The following is a 27,068-nucleotide window of genomic DNA, read 5'->3' as shown; positions in this document are numbered from 1 at the left end:
CCACCCTGCCAGGACCCTCAGGCACACACGGGTTGAAAGCGCAGTCCGACGGTTCTCTGCTCTGGCTGGCTGGGGAGGCTTCATGTGATCTCTCTGCCCCCAGCCCAATCCTCAGCTCCTATTGGCCAGAAACAGCTAGCCAATAGGATTGACCCCAGCCCAATCTCTCAGCTCCTATTGGCTGGAAACAACTAGCCAATAGGAATTGAGAGATTGGCCTGGAGATGGGAGCAGTGCAAATCTTTTTCCCTTCTCAGAGCTGAGCGCCACATGGAGGGAACAGCCTGCAGATTTAAGTGATCTGGGTCTGCAGCAGGCAGGGAGCCCAGCCTGCCTTGGGGGTGCTGCCAGGCTGCTGGCTTAGGTAAACTCCTCCCAGCCAGAGCCTGCCTCTGGCACCCCTGCCCCTCCTACACCCTGACTCCCTCCCCCAAGTCACCATCCAAACCCTCTGCACTCCCCTGCCCCAGGTCACAATTCCCTCCCAAGCCTGGTAGCCCCTCCTATGCTCCTCCCCCAGGCCAGAATCCTCTCATGCATCCATACAGCCTCCTTGACCCTGCACCTAAATCCACTGACTCTGGTCACAACCTCCTCCTTCACCCAAACTCCCTCTCAGACCTCACACTGTCTTCTGCACCCCAGTCCCTTACCCTGTGTGCCCTTCTGTACCCAGACTCTGTCTTAGACCCCACACTACCAGCACAGAAAAGTGCGGCCCTTGACCACTTTCCAAAGTCTTGGAGTGCCCCCTCCCCGACCAAAAATTGTCTATCCTTGAGATAGATGCTGGTGTTTTCAGATAATCATTGGTCTCCATCAGCTAGGCTCTTAAATAAAACACAAAATATTATGATACTCATGATGAAAATTGGTAAAATGAGTTTAATAAAAATAATTAAGCTCCCTGGCTGAAAAGTGACAATAGTGGTGGTGGTGAAAACAAAGTGGTATAATACAGTACATGAAGAAAAGGAGGGCGTTCAAAAAAAAAATTGGGATCTGTTCTTAAAAGCCTCTCAAAACTTTATTCAACATAATGAAACATTTGTTTTAATGTACTTAGGAAAGCATAAATTAGCATAAAAACAGAGCAAATGGGAATGATGTGCTAAAGCTAGTATTGTGATCTCCCCTCGCCCCATTTTTCAGACATTCTGTATTCATACTTCACTGTTTTTAGTATAAATAGTTGCCCATGTCTGAAATAAACTTACAAAATTGAGATGAAGTTAGCAGATTAGACTTCAATCACAATTTTGTCCCAAAAAGCAAAGAATGCTGAATCAGGTCTTTAAGGTCAATGAGAATATCTTCAAGATATTAATGGGCTCTGGGACAGTCTACAAAGGGTGTATTTATTAGTTCTCACTGATATTAGTGTAACTTATTTGACATCATATACACAACACTGAATTATAATATATTGTTCATACAGAACATCTGTAATCATGGAGGCTTCTGAAAATACTTAATAACCCTTACTGTTAATTTCCTGCACGGTTTAATGCTTACAAAGTTCTTTTTCCTCTCTTAGATCACTTGCCAAATAATTATCTTGTGACAGCAGAGGACAAACACAAGATGTGGCAAATTTTTAAGCTGCATTATTCTCCCTATATTTAGATTTTTATCATGTGGCTCTCTCATATCCCACAAAATTCTGTTAACCAAAAGGAGTTTAGACTATTGTCACTTGCTTCACATTTCACAAAACTGGCATTATATTTTATTCAAAGGGCTCTGCTTTCAAAGCAGCGCTCCCAAATAATATTTCTACTCATGGAAACGAAAGATAGGGAAACTGTATCAAAAGTCTTATGATCTACAGTTTTCTGTCAGGAACTGTTCAACCTGCTCAGCCAACGTATATTATTAGGCTAATTGTATACAATAATCTTATATCTGACCTACAAATTCTTCTGTACTTCTTTTAGACAGTATTAGCCATAGGGAACAACTTCTTTCATGATGATTTGACTGATTTATATTAGAAGTCTTATTTTAAGTATAAATGCACAAGGGGATGTATTATAGCTTTTTCTGAGCTGTCCTTTGACACATCCATTATTTTCTATAATTATTCTAATTTTGCTCTATTATTAAAAACATTACCACAGCAGGAAGTGAGCCCATTACTGCCTTATCAAATCTTTATTTCTGGAAAACCTGTATTTGCTTAACACCACAAGTCTAATAGTCATGTAGCATCCATTGGGGAAAAGCACAAACATGACTCTCAAAAGTTTAAAAAAAAAAAAAAAAAAAAAAAAGGAGTCCTGTGGCATCTCAGAAACTAACAGATTTATTAGGGCATAAGCTTTCATGGGTAAAATCCACTTCATCAGATGAACTGGAGTGGAAGTTATATAAACACTTCTACTTCTCTAACTTCTACCCAATTCATCTGATGAAGTGGGTTTTACTCACAAAAGATGAATCTGGTAGCCTCTAAGGTGCCAAAGGACTTGTTTTTTGTAGCTATAGACTAACACGGCTACCCCTCTTAAGACTTCTCAAAAGTTGGATGAGCTCAATCATAAAAATTACCAACAAAAGAATAAAATTATTTCTGCCTAAGTTTACACACTAATGTGAGAGGATAAACCAATTCACCAGCCAGTGTATTAATGAAGTTCTCACTAGTACCAGTATTTCATTCCCTTTTCTCAGGGATGCACTTATTGTTAAAACACTGTTCATCATCACTGAAGACAGGTAAACCAGGCGGTTCCCTATCCTCTCCTACAGCTTCTGGCTCAGTCAGTTTATCCTGCTGCCTACACAGCAAGGAACCCCAGCCAAGTTTTCCAGCTAGCTAGTGTGGAAAGACTCCTTTCTTCACCCTTCCCCTGATTCACAATCATAATCTTCTGCAGGATCCTTGCTGCTCCCTGCAGCAATCCTCCTTTAAAGTGAGCAGCTTGTTGGCCTTCTATCTCAACAGCTGGGAAGCAGCTGATTAGCCCAACTCCTGGAAAGGCCATCCCATTCCCTGAGTGTCCAAAAACACGTCACTGTATCTCATTCTACCAGGTATCTAGCATGCATTACTGCAGAGCAAATTAAACTGTGTTGACCATGTCCATGCAGCAATGCCACCATTTTCAGCACTGTTTTAAAAAGTTGGATAGACAACTACAAATGTGCATTTACAAAATCCCCTTTTTCCCCAGGGGAATTGGGGAATGGGATGCTGCAGCAAGAGCATACAGAACATTCAATATTCCAGGATTACCTCTAATCTCTTTGTGAATGTTGAGAGTTCTGATTCAAAGTGCACTGAAATAAACAGAGGTCTGTCTTGTCTTCCAATCAGGCCCTATCTGTATAAAGCAAATTGTATATTTGTACTTCTTGCATCATTTTCTTCTATCCTGTTTTCTCTCATCAGGTGACAAAAATGGGATTTATGAAAAACTGACAGAGTAAATTGTCCTTGTGAGAGACAAGAACAAATATCTTATATTTAGAATAAAGATTTTTTTTTTGTTAAAAGTAGAAGAGAAAACTAGAATAAGAATGAAGTAACATGGACAAATAGTTAATTCTTATATCCATTTTCCATTATAATATAATTGTGCCCAATTTTGCACTTTTTGTACATAGGAAAGTGCACTAATTAAGTCAATAGTATATTTGATTAACAAATGCAGGAGTAGGTGCCCATACAAGAATTGCCTAGAAGGCACCAGACTGTCTGGTAACATAACAGCTACTTATCACAAGGACAAAAGTGTTAGGGGGCATTCAGCTAGTATACTTGTTGCATGGGACTTCCACGCGCCTGTAATGATGTTTCTTACAGAAGAAACTATGCCAAGTAAATAGGTCTGGGATAAAAAGTGAGGAAATACAATGAGCCTTATTTTAGATGGTGTCCAGTGCAAAGAACAACCCTAAATCAATTAAGAGTATTGGGGAACTTTAATTAGATCAAAGCAGGCATACTTGTTCTCCGCTGACTTCATCCAAAGTTTGTTAGCAACACATTCCAGTGCCCTCTATGCTACTCTTCTCACACCATGGCATCTGAATTTGTGAATTAAAAATTATGACAGAAAAGGCAAAACAAAAACAAACAAACAAACAAAAAAGAGTGTTTAAGGTAAGTAGCAGATTTAGAAAGTCAACTCGAACTGCTATAGAGTGAATGCCGAGCATTTCATATTTCAGAAATTCTCTGTAGTTGTATACGTTAATGCCTAGAATGCTACCTCGTTTTTGTTTGTTTTCACTGATTTAATTCAGTCTTTGTCAATATCTTGTAAGAGTTTCCTCAACATACTGCTTCACTGTTAAGGTGGCAAGGACTGGTGCCTACAAATGGTTCACTAGCTGCTGAAGAGGTTGCAGCAGCACCAGGATTTCAATGACGCCACATGGAGAGAGGTAAACAGGTGAAAAACAAGATAAAGGGGGCTGTATGGGGGAAGGGAAATCAGGCCCCTTCACTCCATCACAAAATCAATAGTTATACGTGCACCCCAGCAACCCCCACAAAGCAGCAATTAGCAGTATATTTCTGTAACCATAATGTCTGTTTAAATATTCCTAATCATCAGCTCAACCTGCTACATGCCATGCAATAGTTCTTTAAAAGATCCCCACAAATTAAACAATACACTGTATGGTGGTCTTTTTTGAAAAGTAGTTTTAAATGAAAATACAGACAAATGCTTTATGTAATCCCAAATTACATAATCTCTGAAGACACTAAAAAGATGTCTTTCTTATATATGCATCAAAATAGAGTTCAAAACAGATGTTTTAACATCCATGGTGGAAAGCAGAAAAAAGTCTGATGAATAACAAGCAAGCAGTAAACAGATCTTTCCAAAAAAACAACACAAGAAGGTTTCAGACTCAAAAGATAGAGAGCTCATACCCCTAAATGAAACAACTGATTTACTGCAGTCAGGTAGCATTTTGTGATATACTGTGCAAAGCAGCTGCAATGTTATTTGAAAAAAACAAAACAAAAAAATCGAAATGATAACTGTAAATTCCTTTCAGGATACCCATATGATCACTAGACACCCTATTTTACAGTCTTCTTCTAAGGATGTTTTGGCAATGGAAAGTCCACATTTGACATTCATACACAGCCTTGTGTGGTATAGCCATCATCCCAGGAAAGAGACTAATCAATACAGTGTGTTTTGTCAACAGTCAGCAATAAGGATTCTAAGACATTTGCAAACCACTAACTAGCACAGTAATTTATTCCTTAACCCCAGCAATGGCTGTATCTGGCTACGTCTAGGAAAGATAAAAGGCGAGTTACCTGCTCCCCGAAATCGATGGCTATATTGGTGATGCCCAAAGGTACCAAGAATCGGATCAAAGGCCAGTAGTTAGTGAGCGCTGGAAATTTCACCATAGTCCCAGCTGTGCGAGGACCCCAAACACATCTGCCGTAGCAGGGAAACTGCAAGGGGGAAGGAATGGGGAAAAGAGAGAAAAGAAACCCCCCCTAAAAATCAAGCTTCTGGCTTTGCCGGGAGAGGCTCTGTAGCTAGCAGCAGCCGCAGCAGCGAAGCTGTCTCTTCCCTCCTCCTCCGCTCTGCACGCTGTGCTGCTGTCTTAGCAAGACACCCGAAAGATCAAGTCCATCCCTGCTGCCCTCCTCCCACACAACAATGACCTGCCGCCGCTGGGGGGGAAGAGGAGGGACACCGCCGCCAGAAATGTCTGCGGGTGGAGTTTCCATTCTAAGAGCAGGGCGCGCACACTAGGTAGGTACCCGGGCGTAGCGTTAGCCTAGCCGGCGGCAGGGGAATTAGAGCAGGGGGGGGAACAAAAACAAACCAACCCCCGGCATGGGGCAGGATGAGCCGGGCTGTCTCGCCGCCGCCGCCTCCTTCCTTGTGGTAGGAAGGGGCGCGGGAGGACGGCTGGGCTCCGGGGCGGCCGCCTCGCCGGTGCAGAAAGCGGGCTGAGGCCAGAGGCGCGGCGCTGCGCCCCGGCCCAGCTACGTCTCCTCTCTCCGCGGCGCCTGCCTTTCCAAACACGTGGGGTTTGACACACACGGCCTCATTTCAGCTAGGAGAGCAAAGAGCGGCGTCTCGCGGCTCCGCCTAACGCCGGCGCCAGGGCACAGCAGCACCTCTAGCTGCAGCCCGCCCCGCGCCGAGCCGCCGGACTGTAAACAAGTGAGGGGTGCGTGCGTGGGTGTGCAAGGGACTCTGTGTGTGTCTAAATGTGCAGGCTCTAGACAATGGACTTAGGCACATACTCTCTACTCCTACATATACCACGTATTTCACATACAGCAGAGTCTCACAGCACATTATGTGTACTTGTGGTGATTGTGCATGTACAATATCTGCATCTCTATGTGTCTACATATAGCATGCATCTAATAAGCCCTGTGCTGTGCTCCAGGCCTCTGCTACATCATAATGGAGTTACAGTCAGCAGAAGTGTACAGTATTCTGTTCCTACCAAAACTAGTCTGTAAACTTCTCTCCCCCTCCCCCTAATTTTAAAATGTATGAAGTGAGTCCCAAGTAAAAGTGGAGTTTTACAGTGCTTGGGGCAGGAATTCATCTGTGATTTGCCCACTTACTCCCTTGTTCTGCTGTAAAAGAGGAAGAGTCAGCTGGCTTGCAAGTTGTATGTCTCCACAGGCCCCACTCAAAAGTGGAATCTGGACCGCATGTTAATAAGGCCTTCACAGTGTGAATTTGACCAATACTGTAAAAAGTAAACAGTGGCTGAAGGAGAAGGCACATCCTGTTAATGACTGGCTGGAGGGTTTACAGAATTGAATTTAAGTGATGGGTGGGGCTGCCCTAGTCACTACTGTTAGTTAGGAAATGCCTGACCCACAGTTTTTGTTCTGCTAAACCATATATAATAGTAAATAAATGCCATTTGTCAGCAAAATGTGTTCATAATTCCAAGTCAGTTTAAATTCTGAATAATAAAATGTGTCATTTGCTTGAGGTTTGGAAGCCCAAGTCTGCTCAAGTGGAAAGTAATGGAGTATCTGGTCAATGGAAGCACTGTTGGACTCTGGCTTTCTTTCTAGAAGATTCATACAGTTAACCACTAAGAAGCAGGACAAAATTCTCATTTTTAATTTATGTATGTTGAGGGTGTTGCCACTAGTTCTTCCACTAGAGGTAGAAGAATCCAGGTATGTGTGCATTGTACAGGGGACAGTTCTTGGGGCCCAGGGCTCCTGGCCATTGCCGCTGTCACTTGTGGCAGTTGTAGTGGGCTGGAGCCAGTGTTCTCTCTAAAATTTTCCATCCACGAGCGGAGTGAGTTTTGTCTTGTGCACCAATATTGAGATCATGTGCGCTTGTTCGGATGGGTGCCACCATAGCACCCAAGTTATTAACAAATATCTTATATATGGAAAGTCAGGGGCCTCATCCAGAATCAAATCATGGACAGTAGAATGGGTAAGGAATTTTGTGATGAATTATTGTTCATTGTTTGCAGGAAAGGGTCAGTTTCAAGTAATTTTTCAACTTGTAAAAATTATGAAAAAGTTTTAAAATTATCAAAATGTTGTTTTGACCTTTTCTAAATACAAAAACTCCAGTCTCCTGGTAAAGAACAACTTTTCATTTCAATATTTAAGTGAGGTATAGTAAAACAGTTTAAAATAAAAAGAAATTATCCAAACAAAACATTTGGTAATCATGAAAACAAAAGTTTCAATTGACTCAGGCCAGGTTTTTTTCTCTAGATTTTTGGCTTGAGAAATTTGAGATTTCTCTTTTCATCCTGATTTGGAACAGGAACATTTTCAGATACTTCAAATTTTCATGGGACACAAAACCCATTTCCTGCCCAGCTCCAATTGATGATAGTTTTATTATCCATCTTGCATTGCACAAGATAAATGTAAAAGCACGTTTTCTTAAAAATATATCATCCCCAAAGCCCTCTAAACTTCCTATTCATAGCCAGTAATAGAAATGTAGCCATGTTAGTCTGGTCTAGCTGAAACAAAAAAACAGGACTATGTAGCGCTTTAAAGACTAACAAGATGGTTTATTAGGTGATCATCACCTAATAAACTATCTTGTTAGTCTTTAAAGTGCTACATAGTCCTGTTTTTTATTCAGAGCCAATGAGATAAAAATTAAATGTAAATGTGTCTCACATTTCCCCCTTTGTCTTTGTGTGTCAGGCCTCTCCCTGCTCATCATAACAGGCACACTAGGATTCAATGCTCCGGGAGTATTCCCTTTCTCCCATTCAGTTGCCATACTCCTCCCTAATAGCCATGTAAGCTAATTAAAGACAGGTAAGGTAAAATCTGTAATTCAGACTCATAAATTGGCTTTCACTGCTTTTTAAACTGGAGATATAAATGCAAATTCATCCCAGGTGTAACACGACTGATACAATATCCATGAAGTTATTACCAGTGTTTAATTGTAATATTCCCTTCTGCATACTGAACATTATAGAGATAGAGATATTGATTTTTAAAATGGGTGAAAGTTGCAAAAGATGCGCAGAATATTTATTTCATTTTCATTAGAATTAACTAACTCCACTATTAAAAAAGAAGCCAAAAATTAAATGTAAAATATCCAGATGTCAAAAATCATGCCTGAAGATAATGAAAAACTTTTCAGGAAGATCTCAACTCATACTGAAGTTAATCTAATCAACACACCAAACTGCATGCATCCCTTCTTCCCCATGGCCACTTAGCAGATTTAAAAGTTCCATTTTTGCTTCAGTGTTTTGATCACTGAGTTCAAAAAAGCTGTGTGAAACAAAGCTGAAGCCTTTAAATATTCTAAAACAGCCACTTGGATAGCTTCTTTTTATTGACAAGATCCAGGAAGGCAACTCTGTGAAATGGGCATAGTCTGTCAGGATTCCTGCAAAATGAATTTTATGGGGCTTGCATACCCACCACATCAAATGCGTAGCTTAAGCTGCGCACTGTCTATACAGCAGGAAATTGAAGGAGGAACACTCTTCCTTCAATTTCCTTTACTCCTTGTGATATGAGAGTTACAGGAGCCAGAGTAAGAAGTCCTCCATCTTGACATTATTTCAAAATAAAGACTTGTATTGTAGACGTGCTATTTCGGAATAATGTCAGTTATTCTGAAATGACACTTGCTGTGTAGACGTACTCTTATGGTCCCGGAAGCAAAATCTATAGTATAACTAAGGTTTCATAAGAATTACGAGTTCCTATTTTAACATATGCATTTCTTTCTCGAGGGAAAAAATATCTCTTTTCCAGGTAAAACTGTCTTTGCTTAGTTTCAGTTTATAGGAAATTTCTTTTAGGGTATCTGTGTGCTGTTTTTGAGTTGCAGAAAGGTAAGAAAAGATGTACCTTTTAAATATTTGCTTTAATATCAGAGGGGTAGCCATGCAAAAGCAACAAGAAGTCCTCTAGCACCTTATAGACTAACAGATGTATTGGAGCATAAGCTTTCGTGGGCAAAGACCCACTTCGTCAGATGCATGTAGTAGAAATTTCCAGAGGCAGGTATAAATATGCAGGTCAGAATAAGGCTAGAGATAACGAGGTTAATTCAGTCAGGGAGGGTGATGCCCACTTCTAGCCCGCTGCCCGCGTGTTCCGCCGCTTTGCTCCCCGTCCCCCTGGTCTGCAGACCAGGGGGATGGGGAGCAAAGCAGAGCAAAGCCGCGGAGCACGCGGGCAGCAGACAGCCCAGACGCGTCTGGGCTGCCCTCTGCCCGCGTGTTCCGCCATTTTGCTTTCTCTCCCTGGTCTGCTGGAGACCAGGGAGAGGACCCTGTTCGTAACTGCAGATCCGACCTAAGTCGGGGACTGTCTGTATAGGCTAATGAGCTGGACTTTACAGACTTGGTCTTTCTGACCTCAAATTTAGTTGCTCTGACTCAAGGATTTGAAGTAAAGTTTCCGTGAACTGCATTAAACCAACACACCAGGCATGGAGCTGTCTGAAATAGCTGGTGGGGGGCAGATGCTGATGAGAGAGGAGTCCCTCTTGTGGAGATAGGTACATAAGCCCAGACTGAGAAATACCTGTTACTGCTTGTAGATCCACAATTGGGAACTCTTTACCAGCATTCAGGTGGCTTAGGTGTCCAAGCCACTTTTGGGGGGGGAAGGAATTAGGTGCCTTCCTTATTCCACATAATATAGCTAGGAAAGGTGGTGGTAGTGGTGGTCCCATGTCCACCCTCTCCCTTTTACTTTTAGCCAGGTGATTAGAGTAGTTGCCTAGGACTGGGAGAACCAGGTTAAATTCTCCACACCCTTCTAGAGGGAGAGAAAGGATTTAAACAGGTGTTTCATCTCTCAGGATATTGCTCTATGGGATATTCTGATGAGGGGTTCCTTCTGTCTCTCCTGATGAAGTTGTTCCACTGTGACTGTAGCAGGGGAGCTTCAGGTGATTGCCCTAACTATGGGACTACAGAATCTCTCTCGCACCAAATGACTGAGGATAAATACTTAAATAGTCAGGGGGGAGGAAGAGGAGAGAGAGATTGACTGTAGGAATGATTCTCATTGACTGTGGTTTAGATACCTAAACTGCTTCACGGATCACATCTTATGTGCACAAACTAATTATCCCTGTGACTTCTAGGACATTATAGTTTATAATAGAGAGTTATGAACAAACAGATAGGAATAAATAAAGCTTTATTTCTAGAAAGAACAGGTACAAATTAGAAGATGGTGTAGAGAGCATGCAAAAGAGTCAGGGACATAAAATAAATGTAGGCCCAACCAATCCCACAACAATGAACACGGAATACACACAAACTAAAAAATAAATAAAAACAATGCCTCCCACCCTCTTCTCAGCCAATTGGTGAAGTTGGGGAAAGATCAGAGAGACCATGTCTGTTGTTGGAATGATAATGGTGTTGGTTTTTATGGGAGTATGACTCGAGGAGCCTCGGGCCCTGGTTTGGTGCAGGAGAGGCTTAATGGGCATCCCTCCTTTTCTTTCTTGTGGCATGAGATGTTCCTGCTTAGCCATAATTCCCTGATTTCTGATCAGGGACAGCCTATTGGGCACATCAGGCAGACTATTCTTTTGATTGTTGCATAAATTGCTAGTTTCGTCCCCTGGAGGCTAAGTTAATTTTGCCTCAAGAAGAGAGTCACACACTCAGGCCAGGTTCAACTCTATTTTATTGTTTGCAAACCATGGTGGGCTAAAGAGCTATTGCTCAAAGCGAAGTCGACCCCGGGCGTTGGCTAAGCATCCTTTTTATAACTTTCGTTGACTTTCTTATTTAACTTGGCATGTCTTGATTTGTTAGCTTAGCTTCGTGTTGCAGCGTTATTGGTTAGCATACTTTACCTTTATTTCACTCAGTAACAACCACCAGTACAGCTTACTTAAGCACTTAGCAAATTTCCCTGACTCAAGTAGTACGTGCAATTTAGTCCTTGAGAAATGGATCTGAACAGCTAGTTCCTCTTTTACTACATGATCAAGAAACAAAATGGAAGCTTTGGTTCTCTGTAACAGAGAGCAGCCTAAGTGCTGCTGCAGCACAACATCCAGCAGTTACCTCTGTCTCTCCACATTGTCGCTAGCTTCCTACCCCACTTCCCTACTCAGCTCATATGTTGGGGCAATCCCAGTCATGTGTTGGTTCTCAGGGCCTCACAGCACAGAGGACTTATGTTTGGCAATAGGGGGGAAGGAAGGAGACTGAGGATGCAGTGTTAAGGAGCATGCTCAGTACAAATCAAGCAGCAAATGGGCACAGGTGTCATCCCTCATGTCCACTTACACAGATATGTAACCCCCAAGGAGATTACTTAGATTCCAGGGGCCTTGTCTGCTGGCAGCTCAGGGAGAGGCACTCTGAGTTTGCCTTGGCTCCCCCTCCCTCGCAGGGCCAGAGTCTGCCCGGCAACACACACGGAGTGAGATGCCCCTCCCAGGGGGAAGGAGAGTCTGGAGCCAGCCAGGGCAAGGGCAGGACTGGCTGCGTGGGAGCTAGTAAGCCCCAGGCCTGCATGCAGGGTTCCCCCTGAGAACTGGCCTCTAGGGACCTGAAGGCAGGATCCCTCAGCTGGGTTTTATGTCTCCACTGTTGATTCCCAGTTTGTGGAGTTTGCTGGGAGGCTTCCCCAGCCAGGCTGAGTTGGCTCTCCAGCTCCCTGGGTGAGACCAGTCACCGCATGGTCAGCTCTGCTCCAGCTGGAGTTCAGGGCTGCTGCCTGCTGTGTGGGTCTGAATGCTGGGCTAGGAGGTTATAGTTTGAATTTTGGTGCAGTTGTGTGGCCTGCATTTTGAGCCCTGCACCCCTTTGCGGTGAGGGGAAATTCTGGGGCTGAAACAGCCTGATTCCTGCCCGAAGAGGATCCCTTTGAGAAGAGAGCAGCCCCTCTGCAGTGACTGAGTCATCTCTCAACCTGAGGCTCATTCATGGAGTGTGTGAGTGCACCAATTTTTAGTTAGTCAGTCAGGGAATTTGGGGATTTTATTACCTGAAGCATATTGAACCTGTGGAGGGATTTACTGCCTGCTCCCATTTGTGAGTTCTTTGGGCTGTACTGGACCTAGTCAGCCCCACTGCTAAACCACTGCAGAGAAGTATTTTGTGGTCAACAGTCATCAAGGGCCCCAACAAAGTACACGTACCAATGGGACACTGATCTTACAGTTGCTGGGCACCGGTGACCCTAAAAATAGTGTTTTACCCTGTTCTGTTCTATTTGTCTCCTGTTTATTATAATTGTGTTTATTATAGTGTATGTGTTTGTGCTATTTTCTGGGAGTCTCCAACTATCTGGCAAATACGAGGGGATTACCCTGGGCTAGAATTTTCCTCCTAAGCTGCTCTGGTGACCCTGCCAGGAAGGAAGGGGGGGAGGGGATGGAGGCACCGCCAAATAAATCCATCAGAAAAAATAAAGTTGAGTGGGTGGCAGGATCCAGAAGAACCTAGACCTGTCCATCAAAACCTGTAAGGAGATTGGCTTTAAAGAAGGTAACTAGGTGGAGAGGGGGTGCTACACATACCTTGCCTGTGCCTCTCAGGCTGTTGGTGTTCCTCAAGTGAGGCAGGCAGTCTTAATTGCAGTTCTAGCATGAGTAGGCTTGGGACCCAGGAAAGAGAATGAGGTAATACTTAAAATACAATATCTGAAATAATAGGTGCTGACTTCTGGTCTAGCTGGGGAGGGGAGGGGGTGCTTAATCTCCCCCAGCTCTACTCCACTCCACCTCTTCTCCCAAATTCCCATCCCCACCCTGCCTTGCCTCTTCCCATGTCTGCTCCAGCCCCACTACATCCCCCAGCCCTCTGCTCTCACTTTACTTCTCTCCACCCCCTTCCCCAAACAGGCCATGTCCTCACTCCTTCCCAGAGCTTCTGAATGCATGAAACAGCAGTTTCAGAGTAATGAGAGAAGGGGGAGGAGCACAGTAGTAGATCAGCAGGGCAGAGGTGGTCAGGAGGCACTGAGGGGTGGGGGAAGAGACACAGGGGAAGCTAATTTTTCCTCATGCATGCTCCAGCCCCAGAGCACACATGGAGTGAGCACCTATATCTGAAATATATTTCCTATTCTATTCAGTGGGAAATTCAGACCTTAAGTCATGCTACAACCAAATGCATACACACACATAAACATATAGTTTCTGAATTCTATTCTCCTTATAGATGAACTGAAAAGTTTTAATCAAAGAAACAGAATGTACTTACTGTGAAGTTCATAGAAGCTCTTAGGTTAAAGAAAATGGAAAACCTTCACTGATTTAGTCATGCTCCGTTGCCTGAATCACTCCCAATATCCCATGCTTCAAGCTGTTGCCACCACTTCTATGGTCCAGCAAGGCTAGCAGCCTTCCGTTTTCTACCTCTGTTGTTGCCTTCCCACTTTAGAATACCAGATAGTCTCTTTTTCATGTTTCAAAGGAAGATTTTTCTCTGACACTATTGACAATACAATCTCTGAGGACCGCAGTTGTTGTGGTGTGAGCATGATGAAATCCCTGACAAAGATATTCAGAGTCCAATCCAGTTAGCTACTTGTCCATTAAATTATCACATAAATTGGATCTGGTATTAGAAAGGAAGCCATTGAGACTATTCATGTAAGGATTGCACAGTTTGGCCTAATGCTGCTCTAAGTGGGCATTCTTACAAAGCCCCTTTGCCAACTGGGAGGCGTGACACAGCCAGCTCCCAACAGCTCAAGTGGAGGTAGAGGTCCTGGAGAACTAGTAGAAGGTTCTGCGAAGCACGTGTTGACTGCCAATTTCTTTCTTCAGGGCCCATATACTGACTGTTTTTTTCCCTTAGTAGTGAGAGGTGTCTGGTGCATAGGAACTACAGGTGCTCCACACCCTACCGAAGTGTTTCCATCATATACAAGGTGCAATGTTTGATTCAGTGGATTTCAGTACCCTCTCTATACAAATTATTCCAGCATCCCTGAACAGTATTTTTTTAATTTATTATTTATTTAAATATTTTTACCCCACCTTTCTATTTAAAATATTCAAGGCGGCTTACAAGAACAAACAAAAAAAATGCAAATATATATAAAAACTTAAAATTTTGCAGTAAGTTTGCTAGGCCTCCAGTTTTCAACTAGAACACCTAATTGAAAAGGGACCCTAGTGACTCTGGTCAATGGCAAAGCAGGGAAAGCATTGCCTGTCCCACTCCATTGGGCTCCCAGAAGCACCTGACATGTTTGTCTCCTAGGCAAAGGGGTATTCAGGGAGGCTTCACACCTTCCCTTGGTTGGGAAAATGGCCAATGAGAGATGTGGGGTAGAGCCTGCAGACAGGGCAGCATGTAGAGCCGCCTGGCCACCCCTGCACTTAAGACGTGGTGGAACATACTGGCAGCATATGGGAGCTGCTCGAGATAAATGCCACCCAGAATCTTGGGCACCCAAACTCCCTCCTGGTGCCCATACCCCAAACCCTCCCACACTCATGCCCAAGCCCTGAGCCCTCTCCCACACCCCAACCTCCTTCCTTTGCCTAGTCCTGAGTCCTTGCCTACACTCCAAGCCACCTAGTACCACCCAGAGCCCCCTCCTGTACCTTAAGCCCCTCATCCCTAGCTCCACCTCGAAGCTCACACTCCCAACCACAGTCCTTTCATTGCCCCCACCCCAAGTCCTTGTCCTAGCTTGCAGCTCCCTCCTTTACCCCGAGCCCTTCGTTTCTGACTGCACTCCAGAGCTGCATCCTCCTCTCAGAGCTCATACCCCCTCTCTGACACCAGCCCTTTGCCCCAGACCAGTGAAAATGAGTGAGGTTGAAGAGAGAGCAACCGAAGGAAGGGGGATGGAATGAGCAAGGACACAGCTATAGTAGCAACATTTTAGTTAGCTAGATGGAGAATCCTGAGGATTTACTTTTGGAGTTTTTGTCACATGTTGCTTCCCATGTTTGGTCCTTGGTATGTGGACAGTTATGTTTCTCCCTTAATGGGTGGGTGTAACAGAAATGTAGGACAGCACAAAAGCAGAAACCGATAAAATTTGTGGGTAGCACTGTACAGGAGAAGTGGTACTGGTAATAGCAGTAAAAGATGAGCTGCCTCACTACAGTTTGAAGAGAGTTAAAAAATTAAATGATGCATTTTCCCTTGTTCATTCTGGGGTCTTAGTCAAAATAGTTAGAAATCATTGTGAAATAGATATGGGCATGTTAAAAAAAATCTAAATCCAGCCACTCATTGATTAGAATTCTTTCCTGAAACTTGGAAATCACTCGAATCTCTCCATTTTGCCTTTAACATTGAATTTGTTGTACATACTCCTGAATTTTGGGGTTGTCAAACCAAGTTGATATGATATTTATACTATTAAGAAAAACCCTGGTGAACATCACTGTGTACAGCCTTTATTATAAAACAATGAGTATGCTAGCATATTTCATAGTATGTCAGAACATTCTGGTACCTAAACATGATTTATTAGTATTGTATAGTTAAAAATAAAAATGTATCTAATAAATTCCTTTCCTGTGGAAGAAATTCTAAAATGTTCTAAGGCTTGGAAGTTGTTATAGTACTGTTTTTGATAGTAGCACAGTGTATCAGTTGGAGTTGCATATAAAATGCCTTGATGTGATAAAGGTTGCTTGTTTTAGAAAGAGGAGAAACTACTCTTGGGTTCTCTCAGTTACTAGGAACTTTTACAAAAAATCCTTTTTGGAATGTGTTTTCTCCATTTGTTTTAAGTGAATTTTAGAGTGCCAGAATAACAATTAGTATACTTTTTACAAGATATTTGCTTTATAAAAATGTTAATAATTTTTGTTTCTATGATACCTTGCATGCATATATATATATTAAAATGCCTTACAAACATTAAAGAATCCTCACAATATTCCTGAGTGAGAGAGGCAAGTATTATTCCCATTTTAGAGAGGGGAAAATCTGAAGCACAGGGAAGGGAAGTGGGTTGTCCAGATCCATTTCTCCCCTGAACTGACCAGCTTTTAATCTATACAATGCATTGATTCCTTTTCTAAAAAAAGATATATTTGCATATGAGCATTTGATAGGTTAGAAGGCTCCTGCTGCTGCAAATGCCCCTCAATCCCCTGGATACCATGGAATGCCACTTCTGGCAGAGGGAGACCAATTCGGACTGGTGGGCCTGCACCATCCTGCAGGGATGGGATGACCAGCAGTGTCTGCAGCACTTCCACATGTGGAAGGCCACCTTCCTAGAGCTCTGCGTGTGGCTTGCCCCTGCCCTTAGGTGACAGGACATCCGACTGTGACCCGCCATCCCTGTGCAGAAGTGCATCACCATTCCCCTGTGGAAGCTCACCACGCCAGACAGCTACCACTCCATTGGGAACCAGTATAATATGGGAAAATTCACAATTGGGACCGTGCTCCTGCAAGTAGCCAAGGCCATAAACCATGTGCTGCTACAGAGGGTTGTTATTCTGGGGGATGTCAGCAGCATTGTTGATGGCTTTGCCACCATGGGCTTCTCCAGCTGCGGAAGGGAGGGGACTGAGATGGCACTCACATCCCCCCTGTGCTTCGGACTACATCAACAGGACGGGGTAATTCTCCATGGTGCTGCAGGCCCTCATGGACCTCAAGGGATGCTTCAGTGCTTCCCTGACATCAACATTGGCTCGTCAGTGAAGGCTCATGACACCCACATCTTCTAGAACTCCTGCCTATTCCGAAAAATGCACACCAGCACTTTTTCCCTGATCGCCCCATCAGAATCAGGGACATGGACATGCCCATCTGCATCCTGGGTCACTCAGCCTACCTCTTGCTCTCCTGATTTATAAAGCCCTACATGGGCAGCCTGGATCACATCAAGGAACACTTTGACACTAGTCTGAGCAGGTGCCACATGGTGTGGAGTGTGCATTTGGCCACTTAAAGACGAGGTTCCAGAGTCTCCTCACCTGTTTGGACCTCAATGAGCACAACTTCCCCTTTGTGGTGGCAGCCTGCTGTGTGCTCCACAGCCTCTGTGAGAGCAAGGGGGAGACTTTCCTGCCATGGTGGGGGAGGGGAAAGCAGAGGCTGATTGGCTGGCCAAGGCATATAAGCAGCCAGATACCAGTGCCATCAGAAGAGCACCTCAAGAGGCCAGAAGAGCACCAGAAGAGCCTTGAGGGAGAGTTTCAGCCAAGGCCAGTTGTGAGACTCTCCCCTGTCCCTCTCCACAAAGGGCCTCTGTGTGCTGTTCCTCCTCCACCCCTCTCTTCCCCTGCCCTCCCTTCTACCCTCCCCTGCAGAGCAAATAAAAAAGCCTTTTTTTTGGGGAGGGGGGGAGTGTAAACAAGACTGTTTATTTGAAGGATATACAACTGGGGAAATAACCTGGAATGAGGTAGTGGGGATGAAGGGGCTCAGGGCTAGGGCGGGGTCTGGGACTGGCATCTGCTTTGGTTAGCTCAGGATGCTTTGGCTGCCCCCAACGTCCCACCACCCTGTATTCTGGGCCCTGGTGGCCCCTGGGGGGGGCATTAGGAGGGGAAGCCATGGTGAGGGGAGGTGGCTGGTGGCCCTCTTCATGTATGAGGCCATGCACTCCATCACTGAAGTGAGGGAGGAGAACATGACCTCATGCTGGCGTGCCAGCTGGTCCCAGTTGGCCTTCTGCTGCTTCTGGTCAGCCTGGTGCTCCTCCTGGTCACTGCTCTGCTACCAGCGCTCCTCTTCAAGCCCCTGGACAAGGGACTGGAGGCAGGCCATCTGCTCCCTCATTAGGTCTTCCCAGGTGCATTTCCTCCTGCAGATCCTGTGGAATCAGGAAGATGGTACAGGAGGTGGTGGATTCATCATGCTCGCAGCTGGTCCAGATGTGAAGAAAAGTTGCAAGGGCAGATATCCTAGAAGAGATTGTGTGTGAAATCTAGCCCAAAGCTCTGAGCTGACACTGAATGTCTCGGTTCAGACAAGGGCAGTGTGCTTCAAGCAAGGCTATATGTTGCTTTGACAGTGAGCACTTTCCTGCAGGGGCACGGACATCCCGGGGAGTATCGCTACACCCACAGCTCAGGGACAAGCAGGCATGGGAAGGTGCCTGTGCGTGGGGGGAGGATGGGGTGGCTGGCAGCCATAGGCGGAGGGGGCTCAGAGGGAGCGCTAGGGTCTGCCATAGCTCCGTCAGATGCTGCTGTATGGCATGGGGCTTGCCATGTGTCACAAGCCCTTCTCCAGCAGCCTGCTGTTTTAAGCTCTGCAGAAGAGGAGCAGTGGAACTGGCAGGAGTGGCCAGAGTGGTCACAAGTGCAGCTGTGGAGGCCAATTATTTCAAATTAGCTGCGCCAGAGCATCCCCTCTGACACTATTTTGAAATAATAAGCGTTATTCCCTGAGAAAAGCAGGAATTCAGATTTCGAAATAACCAGCCTGTTATTTCAAAATAATGGGCTGGGTAGTGTAGACATTCTGCTTGTTATTTTCAAAATAAGGGGGGTTATTCCAAAATAACTCCCTAGTGTAGACCAGGGCTAAGATGTGGGAGCTTTGATTTAGGTAGACACTAGTGTTCATGAACATTAGTAACAAGAGCTTGTTATGCCTAACAATGTTGTTCAACTTCTCCTACATAGACTATACTACAATAATTCACTTCAAGTTAGAACGTACTAATTCAATTGTCTGTGAATATACAAAGTCTCACCTGTGTAAAATCCAAGCATACTTTCTTCTTTATCAGTTGAATTGCCTCTTACTACTTTGAAACTGAGCCTTATCATCCTCCTTCTTAAGAAGGGCAATCATGTAGTGATTCTGTAATCCTGGGATTTTGCAATCAATTCTACTTTGATCTTTAAATCCCAAGATACCTTATTTTAATAGTGATATCTTTAAGTAATTTAGTTATTTGGTTTAACTTAAACATTGTTGCTAGTTATGTAACAGTGATGAAACAGAAGATAAGAATCAAGATAAAAAATAGGGAATTAGTCCTTGAAGTAGTTAACCCAGAAAGTTTTATTTAACCATAAAAATAACTCCCCCCCCAAACCCTGTAAAATATCTGTTTTTTTTTCTTTCTAAATTTTAGCTCTCATTTTATTAGCTTGAACTCTTCAGTGAGTTTTCACTACCTTGCACATTAAAAGGAGTTGGGATGCCAGAGCCTAATGACTATGGATAAGAGGTCTGTAGCAAATATCATTCAGTAATTCATCACTCAGGTCCAAATTAATTCATAGGTAACATCAGTGGAGCTATCCAAGGCTGAATTTAACTGTTAAGGAGTGTGCATCATTTAATACACAAAGTGGCAACTACAGGGGCAGCTTCTTAACTCAGGACTTCCTGATGCCAGAGGATGTCATAACATAATGGGTCTGGCATCAGCTGTAGTAGGTTAAGACTGTGTGACCTTACAGCTTTGCATAGGACTCATAGTTCACATTTCATTAGTGCAGAGTAGGCAGGTTTCTATATTAATATTACTATTGCAAGTTCCTGACAAACTGAACAATTAAAAAATATACTTGAATGCATCACAAAAACAAAACTTGTACTTCGTTAATATTTTTTACAATTAAATTGAATCTTAATTATTTATTGTTACAAAAATATACCCCTGCATATTATATATTACCATTAACTCTTTGTAGTATGCAATTTCACTTGACCCATCTATTACCAGATCTCTCCCACCAATTAAGGAGACAGTGGTTGTCCTGGTAGCTAGCAATTGCTGACGGGTACCACATGGTGGTATCACAGTTCCCCACAGTCATCACCAATCTTTAACATAGAAAATCACTGTTGTAACTGCACATGGCAGAGAACATTCACTTCTTAATAACAGCCACTCTTCAGTCGTATCTGTGTGTCTGAATTAACATGTTGCAGGTGGAAAAATACAGAATAATGAGGTTCTAGTGTAATTGCCACTAAATTATCACTGCTGTGCTTGTGCTTAAGTTCTGTGCTTGTGGAGCAGCACAAATTGGAGTGTGCACGGTAGGTGTTTGATTTTCCTTTTATTGTAACCCACATTGGTTTTCCATGATTAAAATATTCTCTGTGGGCATGGAAGTAGGGAATAAATCAGACAAGGGATCATTTTGCAGTAATGGACATCGATGCCTAATTGGATTTGATGATTTACTATGGCAGACAAACCACTTCATTAGAGCTTTGTGCAAAAGCTTGTAAATGGCAGCCCCTGAGAAGCTGTTATTTTTGACAGTGTAACTGTGGGGGATCTCTTACTTATAATAGCCTAAGATCCATTATTTATCTCTGGCTTCTGGTTCTTAAGCTGTGTGAGGTGAGAGCAGACTTGTTCTCCTTCTGGGGCTTGAATGTTACCATTCTCAATGGCTGATTTATGTCCATTTATTCTTTTGTGTAGAGACTGTCTAGTTTGGCCAATATTGCTGGCACATAATGGCATATATCACATTAGTGGATGTGCAGGTGAATGAGCCCTTGTTGGGATGGCTGCTGTGCTTAGGTCCAATGATGGTGTCACTAGGGTAGATATGTAGACGGAGTTGGCAACAGAGATTGTTGCAGGGATTGTTTTCTGGTTTAGAGTTTTTGTTGTGTGGTGGTTAGTTGGTAGTAAGTATTTATTTCAGGTTGCGGGGCTGTCTGTAAGCGAGGTCTATGAGAGTAAGAGTACGTCTACACTTGCACCCTAATTCGAACTAGTAATGCAAATGTAGGCAACCAAAATTGCTAATGAAGCGGGGATTTAAATATCCCACGCTTCATTAGCATAATCTCGCCCGAGCGCTATTCTGATAGCCAGCTGATTCAAACCAGGAAGTGCGCTCTGGGCTGCGTTAGTTCGAATCACACCCTTTGGTTCATACTAACATTGGTCCTCAAAAAATGAGAGGAGTATTTACTCCTCATTTACTCCAAAAAAATGAGGAGTAATGTTAGTTCGAACCAAGGGGTTTGATTCGAACTAACGCGGCCTGGAGTGCACTTCCTGGTTCGAATCAGCTGGCAATCAGAATAGCATGCAGGAGAGATTATGCTAATGAAGTGCGGGATATTTAAATCCCTGCTTCATTAGCAATTTCGGTCACCTACACTGGCATCTCTAGTTCAAACTAAGGTGCAAATGTAGATGCACTCTACGGGGTCATCATCTGTGATAGGCTGTAGATCCTTAATGATGTCCTGGAGAGGTTTTAGCTGGGGGTTGTAGTCAATGGCCAGTGGCCTTCTGTTGCTTTCTTTGTTGTGTCTGTTCTATAGTTGGTGACTTCTGGGTACTCTCTTGCCTCTGTCAATCCGTTTCTTCACTTCCCCAGATAGGTATTGTAGTTTTAAGAACACTTGATAGAAGTCCTGTAGGTGTTTGCTTCTATCAGAGGAATTGGAGCAAATGCAGGTGTATCTTAAGGTTTAGCTGTAGAAAGACAATGGACAGACCATAGATTAGTTATGTACCTACCACTTGTTCTACCACAGTTCAGACACCCAAAGACTGAGCAAAAGTGGTGCTACATCAAAGCATTTCTGGACCAAAGCAGCTGCGAGATGTTCCAACAACTCCTGTCTGAAAAACTTGCCTACTTGCCTGATACCATCTGTGATGTTCAAAAGCACTGGGATCAACTTAAAAATGTCATTCGCAATGGCTATGTCTACACTCGCGGCTTCTTGCGCGAGAAATATGCAAATGAGGCTAGCATGGAATATCACCGAGCCTCATTTGCATACCTAATGGGCCGCCATTTTTGCAGAAGAGGCTGTTGCACCAGAAGGAGCTGTCTACACTGCCCTTTCTTGCGCAAGAAAAACCCTCTTGTGCAATGCCGTTATTCCTGAAAATAATCTGCGTAGCGGAACGGCGCAAGAGGGGTTTTCTTGCGGAAGAAGGGGCAGTTTAGATAGCTCCTTCTGGTGCAAGAGCCTCTTCTGCAGAAACGGCGGCTCATTAGGTATGCAAATGAGGCTCGGTGATATTCCACACTTAGCCTCTTTGCATATTTCTCACGCAAGAAGATGCAAGTGTAGACATAGCCGGTGTGTGCTCTAAAAGTATAGAATATACCATTCATCAGCACCAAAACTGGTTTGATGAAAAAAACAAGAAAATCCTAGCATTAATTCAACAGAAATGAACTGCATTCTGGAACTGGAAAAATTATTCCCCAAAGCAGCAAAAATGAGAGGCTTATCATCTGCTCAAAGACAATGTCCAAAGGAGCTACGTGACATTAAAAATAAGTGGTAGTAAGATAAAGCTGCTGAGATCCAGGGTTTCATAGGCTAGGATAACACGAGCAGCACCTTTCAAGCAAAAAAATCTATATATGTTCCCAGGATGGCTCCACCCCCCACCCCAAAGTATAATACAGCCATTGAACAACGCTGGAGGAGCACTTTGAGAGCCTGCCAGACTACCAGTCCATGATCTCTGAAGATACCATTGAATCTATTCCACAATGCTCAGCAATGGGACACTTTGCTGATCCCACATCTTCTGAGGAAGTCCATTGTGCCATCGCCCAGACAAAAAATCACAAGGAACCAGGTCCAGATGGCATCCTAGTTGAGGTTTTTAAACAGTGCTCCAGCACAAACTGCTAAGTCCTTGACAAAATCTAGACCTGTGAAGAAATTCCACCTGATTTGAAGAATGCCGGCGTTGTTATAATATTCAGTAAATGGGACACATTTTTGTGTGGAAACTAGAGAGATATTGTCCTTTTCTCAATTGCAGGGAAGATCCTTGCCTAGATCCTACTAAACCACCTAGGGTATGTCTACACTACAGAGTTAGTGCGAACTAACGGACGTTAGTTTGAACTAACTTTCATAGGCGCTACACTAGCGCTCCGTTAGTTCGAATTAAATTCGAACTAGCGGAGCGCTTAGTTCGAACTAGGTAATCCTCATTCCACGAGGATTAAGCCTAGTTCGAACTAGCTAGTTCGAATTAAGGGGTGTGTAGCCCCTTAATTTGAACTAGTGGGAGGCTAGCCCTCCCTAGGTTTCCCTGGTGGCCACTCTGGCCAACACTCCCGGCCCCGGACCCCTTAAAGGGGCACGGGCTGGCTACGGTGTCCGTGCCAGGTGCAAGCCTGCCAGCACCCAGCCAGCAGACCCTGCACCTGGCACGGCTCGAGCCACCCACCCGATGCCCCCCAGCCCTCCCCCTCTTCCCGGGACCAGGCTGGCGGCTCCCGGGAGCTTGCCCGGGACCGCAAGAGGCGGGCACCCGCCTGGGCTAGTGTGGACATTGTGGACCTCGTCCACAATCTCGGCACTAGGCACAGGAAAGTGGCCGGCCTGGGCAGGATAGCTGCCAGCCTGGCCACCCAGGAGCAGGTGTGCAAGAGAATCAAGGGGGTCCACTGAGACCCCCGACCCTGAGCCCTGAGCTTACAATGGCCGTCCTGCGTCAGACCAAAGGTCCATCTATCCCAGTAGCCTGTCTGCCGACAGCGGCCAACCCTAGGGACCCTGAAGGGGATGGACCGAAGACAGTGACCAAGCCATTTGTCTCGTGCCATCCCTCTCCAGCCTTCCACAAACCTTGGGCAGGGACACCACTCCTACCCCCTGACTAATAGCACTCCATGGACCCAACCTCCATGACTTGATCTCACTTCCCTTTAAACTCTTCCAGTTCTAGCCCTCACAGCCTCCTGCAGCAAGGAGTTCCACAGGTTGACTCTTTGCTTTGTGAAGAACAACTTTCTGTTACTAGTTTGAAGCCTGCTACCCATTCCTTTCCTTTGGTGTCCTCTAGTCCTTCTATTATGGGAACTAATTAAGAACTTTTCTTGATGCACCCTCTCCACACCACTCTTGCTTTTATAGACCTCTATCATATCCCCCCTCCGTCTCCTCTTCTCTAAGCTGAAAAGTCCCAGTCTCTTTAGCCTCTCTTCATATGGAACCTGTTCCAAACCCCTGATCATTTTAGTTGCCCTCCCCTCTCCCAGCCTCTCTCTTCCCCTTTCCCACCTCCTTTTCCCAGTCTCCCCCAGTTTTGTTCAATAAAGAGAGATTCTATTTTTGAACACACGTTTTCTTTATTTTGTACATCAGGAAGGGGGGCTAGGGAAGGGTAAGTGGAAGGAGGTGAGGGAGGAATGGGGTACAAGCCCCAGATGGGGAGGACTGGGCTGGCTCTGCGGGCTTCTCGGGGTGGAAGTTCTCCTGCAGCCCCCCGATTGCCCTCTCCCCCCGGATGGCAGCCTGCGGCAAGTGCAGCCGGTCTGATGGCCGAGTGCGGTGACGTGCCCACTCAGGGCATTCCAAGCCAGGACTGCTTTGCAAGCGGGGAACCCTGAGAACTGTCTGTCCGGGATGGGGGTCGGGACCCTTTAAACACAGCCCTCGGCTAGCCTGAGACAGCAGCTCCACGCTCTAAGTCCTCCTCTGATGCCCTGCCGGCACTGCTTCTGGCCAGCCTTAACCTCTGTTCAGGGTCCACTCAGTGTGGACATGCTAGTTCGAATTAGCAAAACGCTAATTCGAACTAGTTTTTTAGTCTGGATCCGTTAGTTCGAATTAGCTTAGTTCGAGTTAACTAATTCGAACTAAGTTAGTTCGAATTAACGTTGTAGTGTAGATGTACCCCTACTCCTGCTTGCCAAGGAATTCTTCCCTAAATCACAGTGTGGCTGCAGGCTAACCTGAAACAAACTGACAGGATCTTTGTGACAAGTCAGATTTAGAAATGCAGAGAGGGACATCAGGGACTGTTCATGGCATTCATCAATGTAACCAATGCCTTTGACTCTGTCAGTCAGAATACCTTACTAAAGGCGCTGTGTACATTTTTCTGTCCACAGAAATTAATTAATTTCCATCATTAGACTACTCTGATGGGATGGCTGCCACCATTCTGTGCAATGGATTGGAGACTGAACCATTAATCATTCACATTGGTGTCAAGCAGGGCAGCGTCATTGCTCCAACCCTCGTCTCTGTTTACTTTATTGTGTTCCTGAGTCTCATCCATAAGAACCTTCCTGATGGAATCAGGATTGAGTATTGTATGGATGGTGAGCTCCTCAATCTCTGACATCGCCAAACAAAATATAAGATCACGAGAATTGGTATCAGCAACCTTCAGTATTGCAGGTGACTGCATTATTCTCGAGCGTGCACAGGCCGACCTGTAAAGTATACTCAGTCTTTTTGCAGATGCTTATAACAACCTGGGTCTCTTTCTTAACATTGGGAAAACCAAGTTAGTCTGTTAGCATTCACCTACACAAACTACTCTTTGTACTCCACAGATCGCCATCAGTGAAGACCTCTGGAAAATGTGGTCCATTTTCCATATCTAGGCAGCCACCTCTCCCAAACAGCTAGCACTGACATGGGAAGTGAATATAAGATCTGCTGTGCCCACACATCCTTTGGAAAACTACTCAAATGAGTCTTCAGTGATAGGGATCTACAGACACCAAGATCTTGGTTAACAAGGCAGTTGCACCCCCCTGCCTTCCCTATGGGTGTGAGACCTGAGCAACCTACAGACAGCATCTGAAGTGGCTGGAGTGGTTCCAGCAGGTCTGCCTCAGGAGGATTCTCAGGATCAGTTCTCTCTGCAGCCAGCATCAGCAATGTAGAAGTTCAGGTCATGAAACACCAGTTCTAGTGGGCTGGCCATGTTGTATGGCCTGACTCTTGCTTACCAAAGCAAGAACTCTTCTCTCAGTTAAGTCAGAGAAGAAAGGCTCAGCTCTTCAGCTCTCAAACTCACCAATGAACTTTCTGGGCAGACATCATCCTCACATCAAGGGATGGCCGAAGACTGTTGTTCAGGATTGAGAGTCAGTTTTCTAAAGCGTTAAATGGGATCTTCATTTTTATAAAATCAATTGGAAAGTCACTAATCCTTCCTGTTTACACATCCACCTCCTAAGTAAAAAACAGACTTATTAGTCATCACACTGGTTTTCTATTTTATCACTTTTTCTAAAGGTCTGCTTCCTGCTTGCTTCATCCGTGTGGGTGATGCTATTTAAGTACCATGGGATTGCTTCAGGAGGAGTCATGGCAGCTAGCTAAGGCCCCCAAACTATTGGACTATTGCGTTATATCCATAATAAGTATGTGATGTCAGTTTTCACAACACATCACATAAATGCAATGTGTAATGAAAAACAATTCAAGTCACCTCAATAATAAAAACTTAGTTTAAAGGGTGAATGGACTAACGCCTGCCAAAGGGTGGGGGGGGGGTAAAGGACAAAGGGGGCAACTTCCCTGAGGCCCAGTGATTTAAAAGGAGCTTCTGACCCTTTAAATCAATGCTGGAGCCCTGCGTGGCGCACTCCAGATAGCGCTAGCAGGGAGAGGCTAGCTCTAGCTCCACCCCTTCTGCCTGAGGTTCTCCCACCCCTTCCAGGAGCATGGAACCAGCTCCCCTCCACCCCCCCCCCCCCGCCTTGCCAAGGAGCCCAGCAGGTCTGTTGCACCCCCAATGATTAAGATAATAAGTGCTAAAGGAAAAGATTATTATAATCCAACGATAGACAGTCCCCGGGTTACGTACAAGATAGGGACTGTAGGTTTGTTCTTAAGTTGAATCTGTATGTAAGTCGGAACTGGCGTCAGCCGCTGCTGAAACTGATCAGTTTCAACAGCGGCTGAATCTGGACGCCAGTTCCAACTTACATACAGATTCAACTTAA

The 27,068-nt window shown here is 44.6% G+C and overlaps 1 protein-coding gene across 3 annotated transcripts in view; it reads right to left on the bottom strand.

The window, feature by feature from the left end:
• Window positions 1–6,038, bottom strand: part of ANKH (ANKH inorganic pyrophosphate transport regulator) — a 176,164-nt gene extending 170,126 nt beyond the window's left edge. Inside the window, exons 1-2 of one of the 3 annotated variants that reach the window (XM_025181659.3) lie at window positions 5,816–6,038; window positions 5,288–5,431 (exon numbers count right to left, since the gene is read on the bottom strand). In XM_025181659.3, coding sequence (XP_025037444.3) covers window positions 5,288–5,431; window positions 5,816–5,824 — 153 coding nt within the window. In that variant the 5' untranslated portion in view covers window positions 5,825–6,038. Of the gene's footprint in view, window positions 1–3,951; window positions 4,033–5,287; window positions 5,565–5,815 lie in introns of those variants that run through there. The other 2 variants (XM_006117083.5, XM_089776432.1) reach the window with 2 other exon arrangements.
• Window positions 6,039–27,068: the final 21,030 nt, after the last annotated feature.

The sequence above is a fragment of the Pelodiscus sinensis genome, chromosome 2 (genome assembly GCF_052426305.1).
Source record: "Pelodiscus sinensis isolate ZL-2025 chromosome 2, ASM5242630v1, whole genome shotgun sequence".
In the NCBI taxonomy this organism is placed as follows: domain Eukaryota; kingdom Metazoa; phylum Chordata; order Testudines; family Trionychidae; genus Pelodiscus; species Pelodiscus sinensis.
This window is presented reverse-complemented; position numbering and strand designations above follow the sequence as displayed.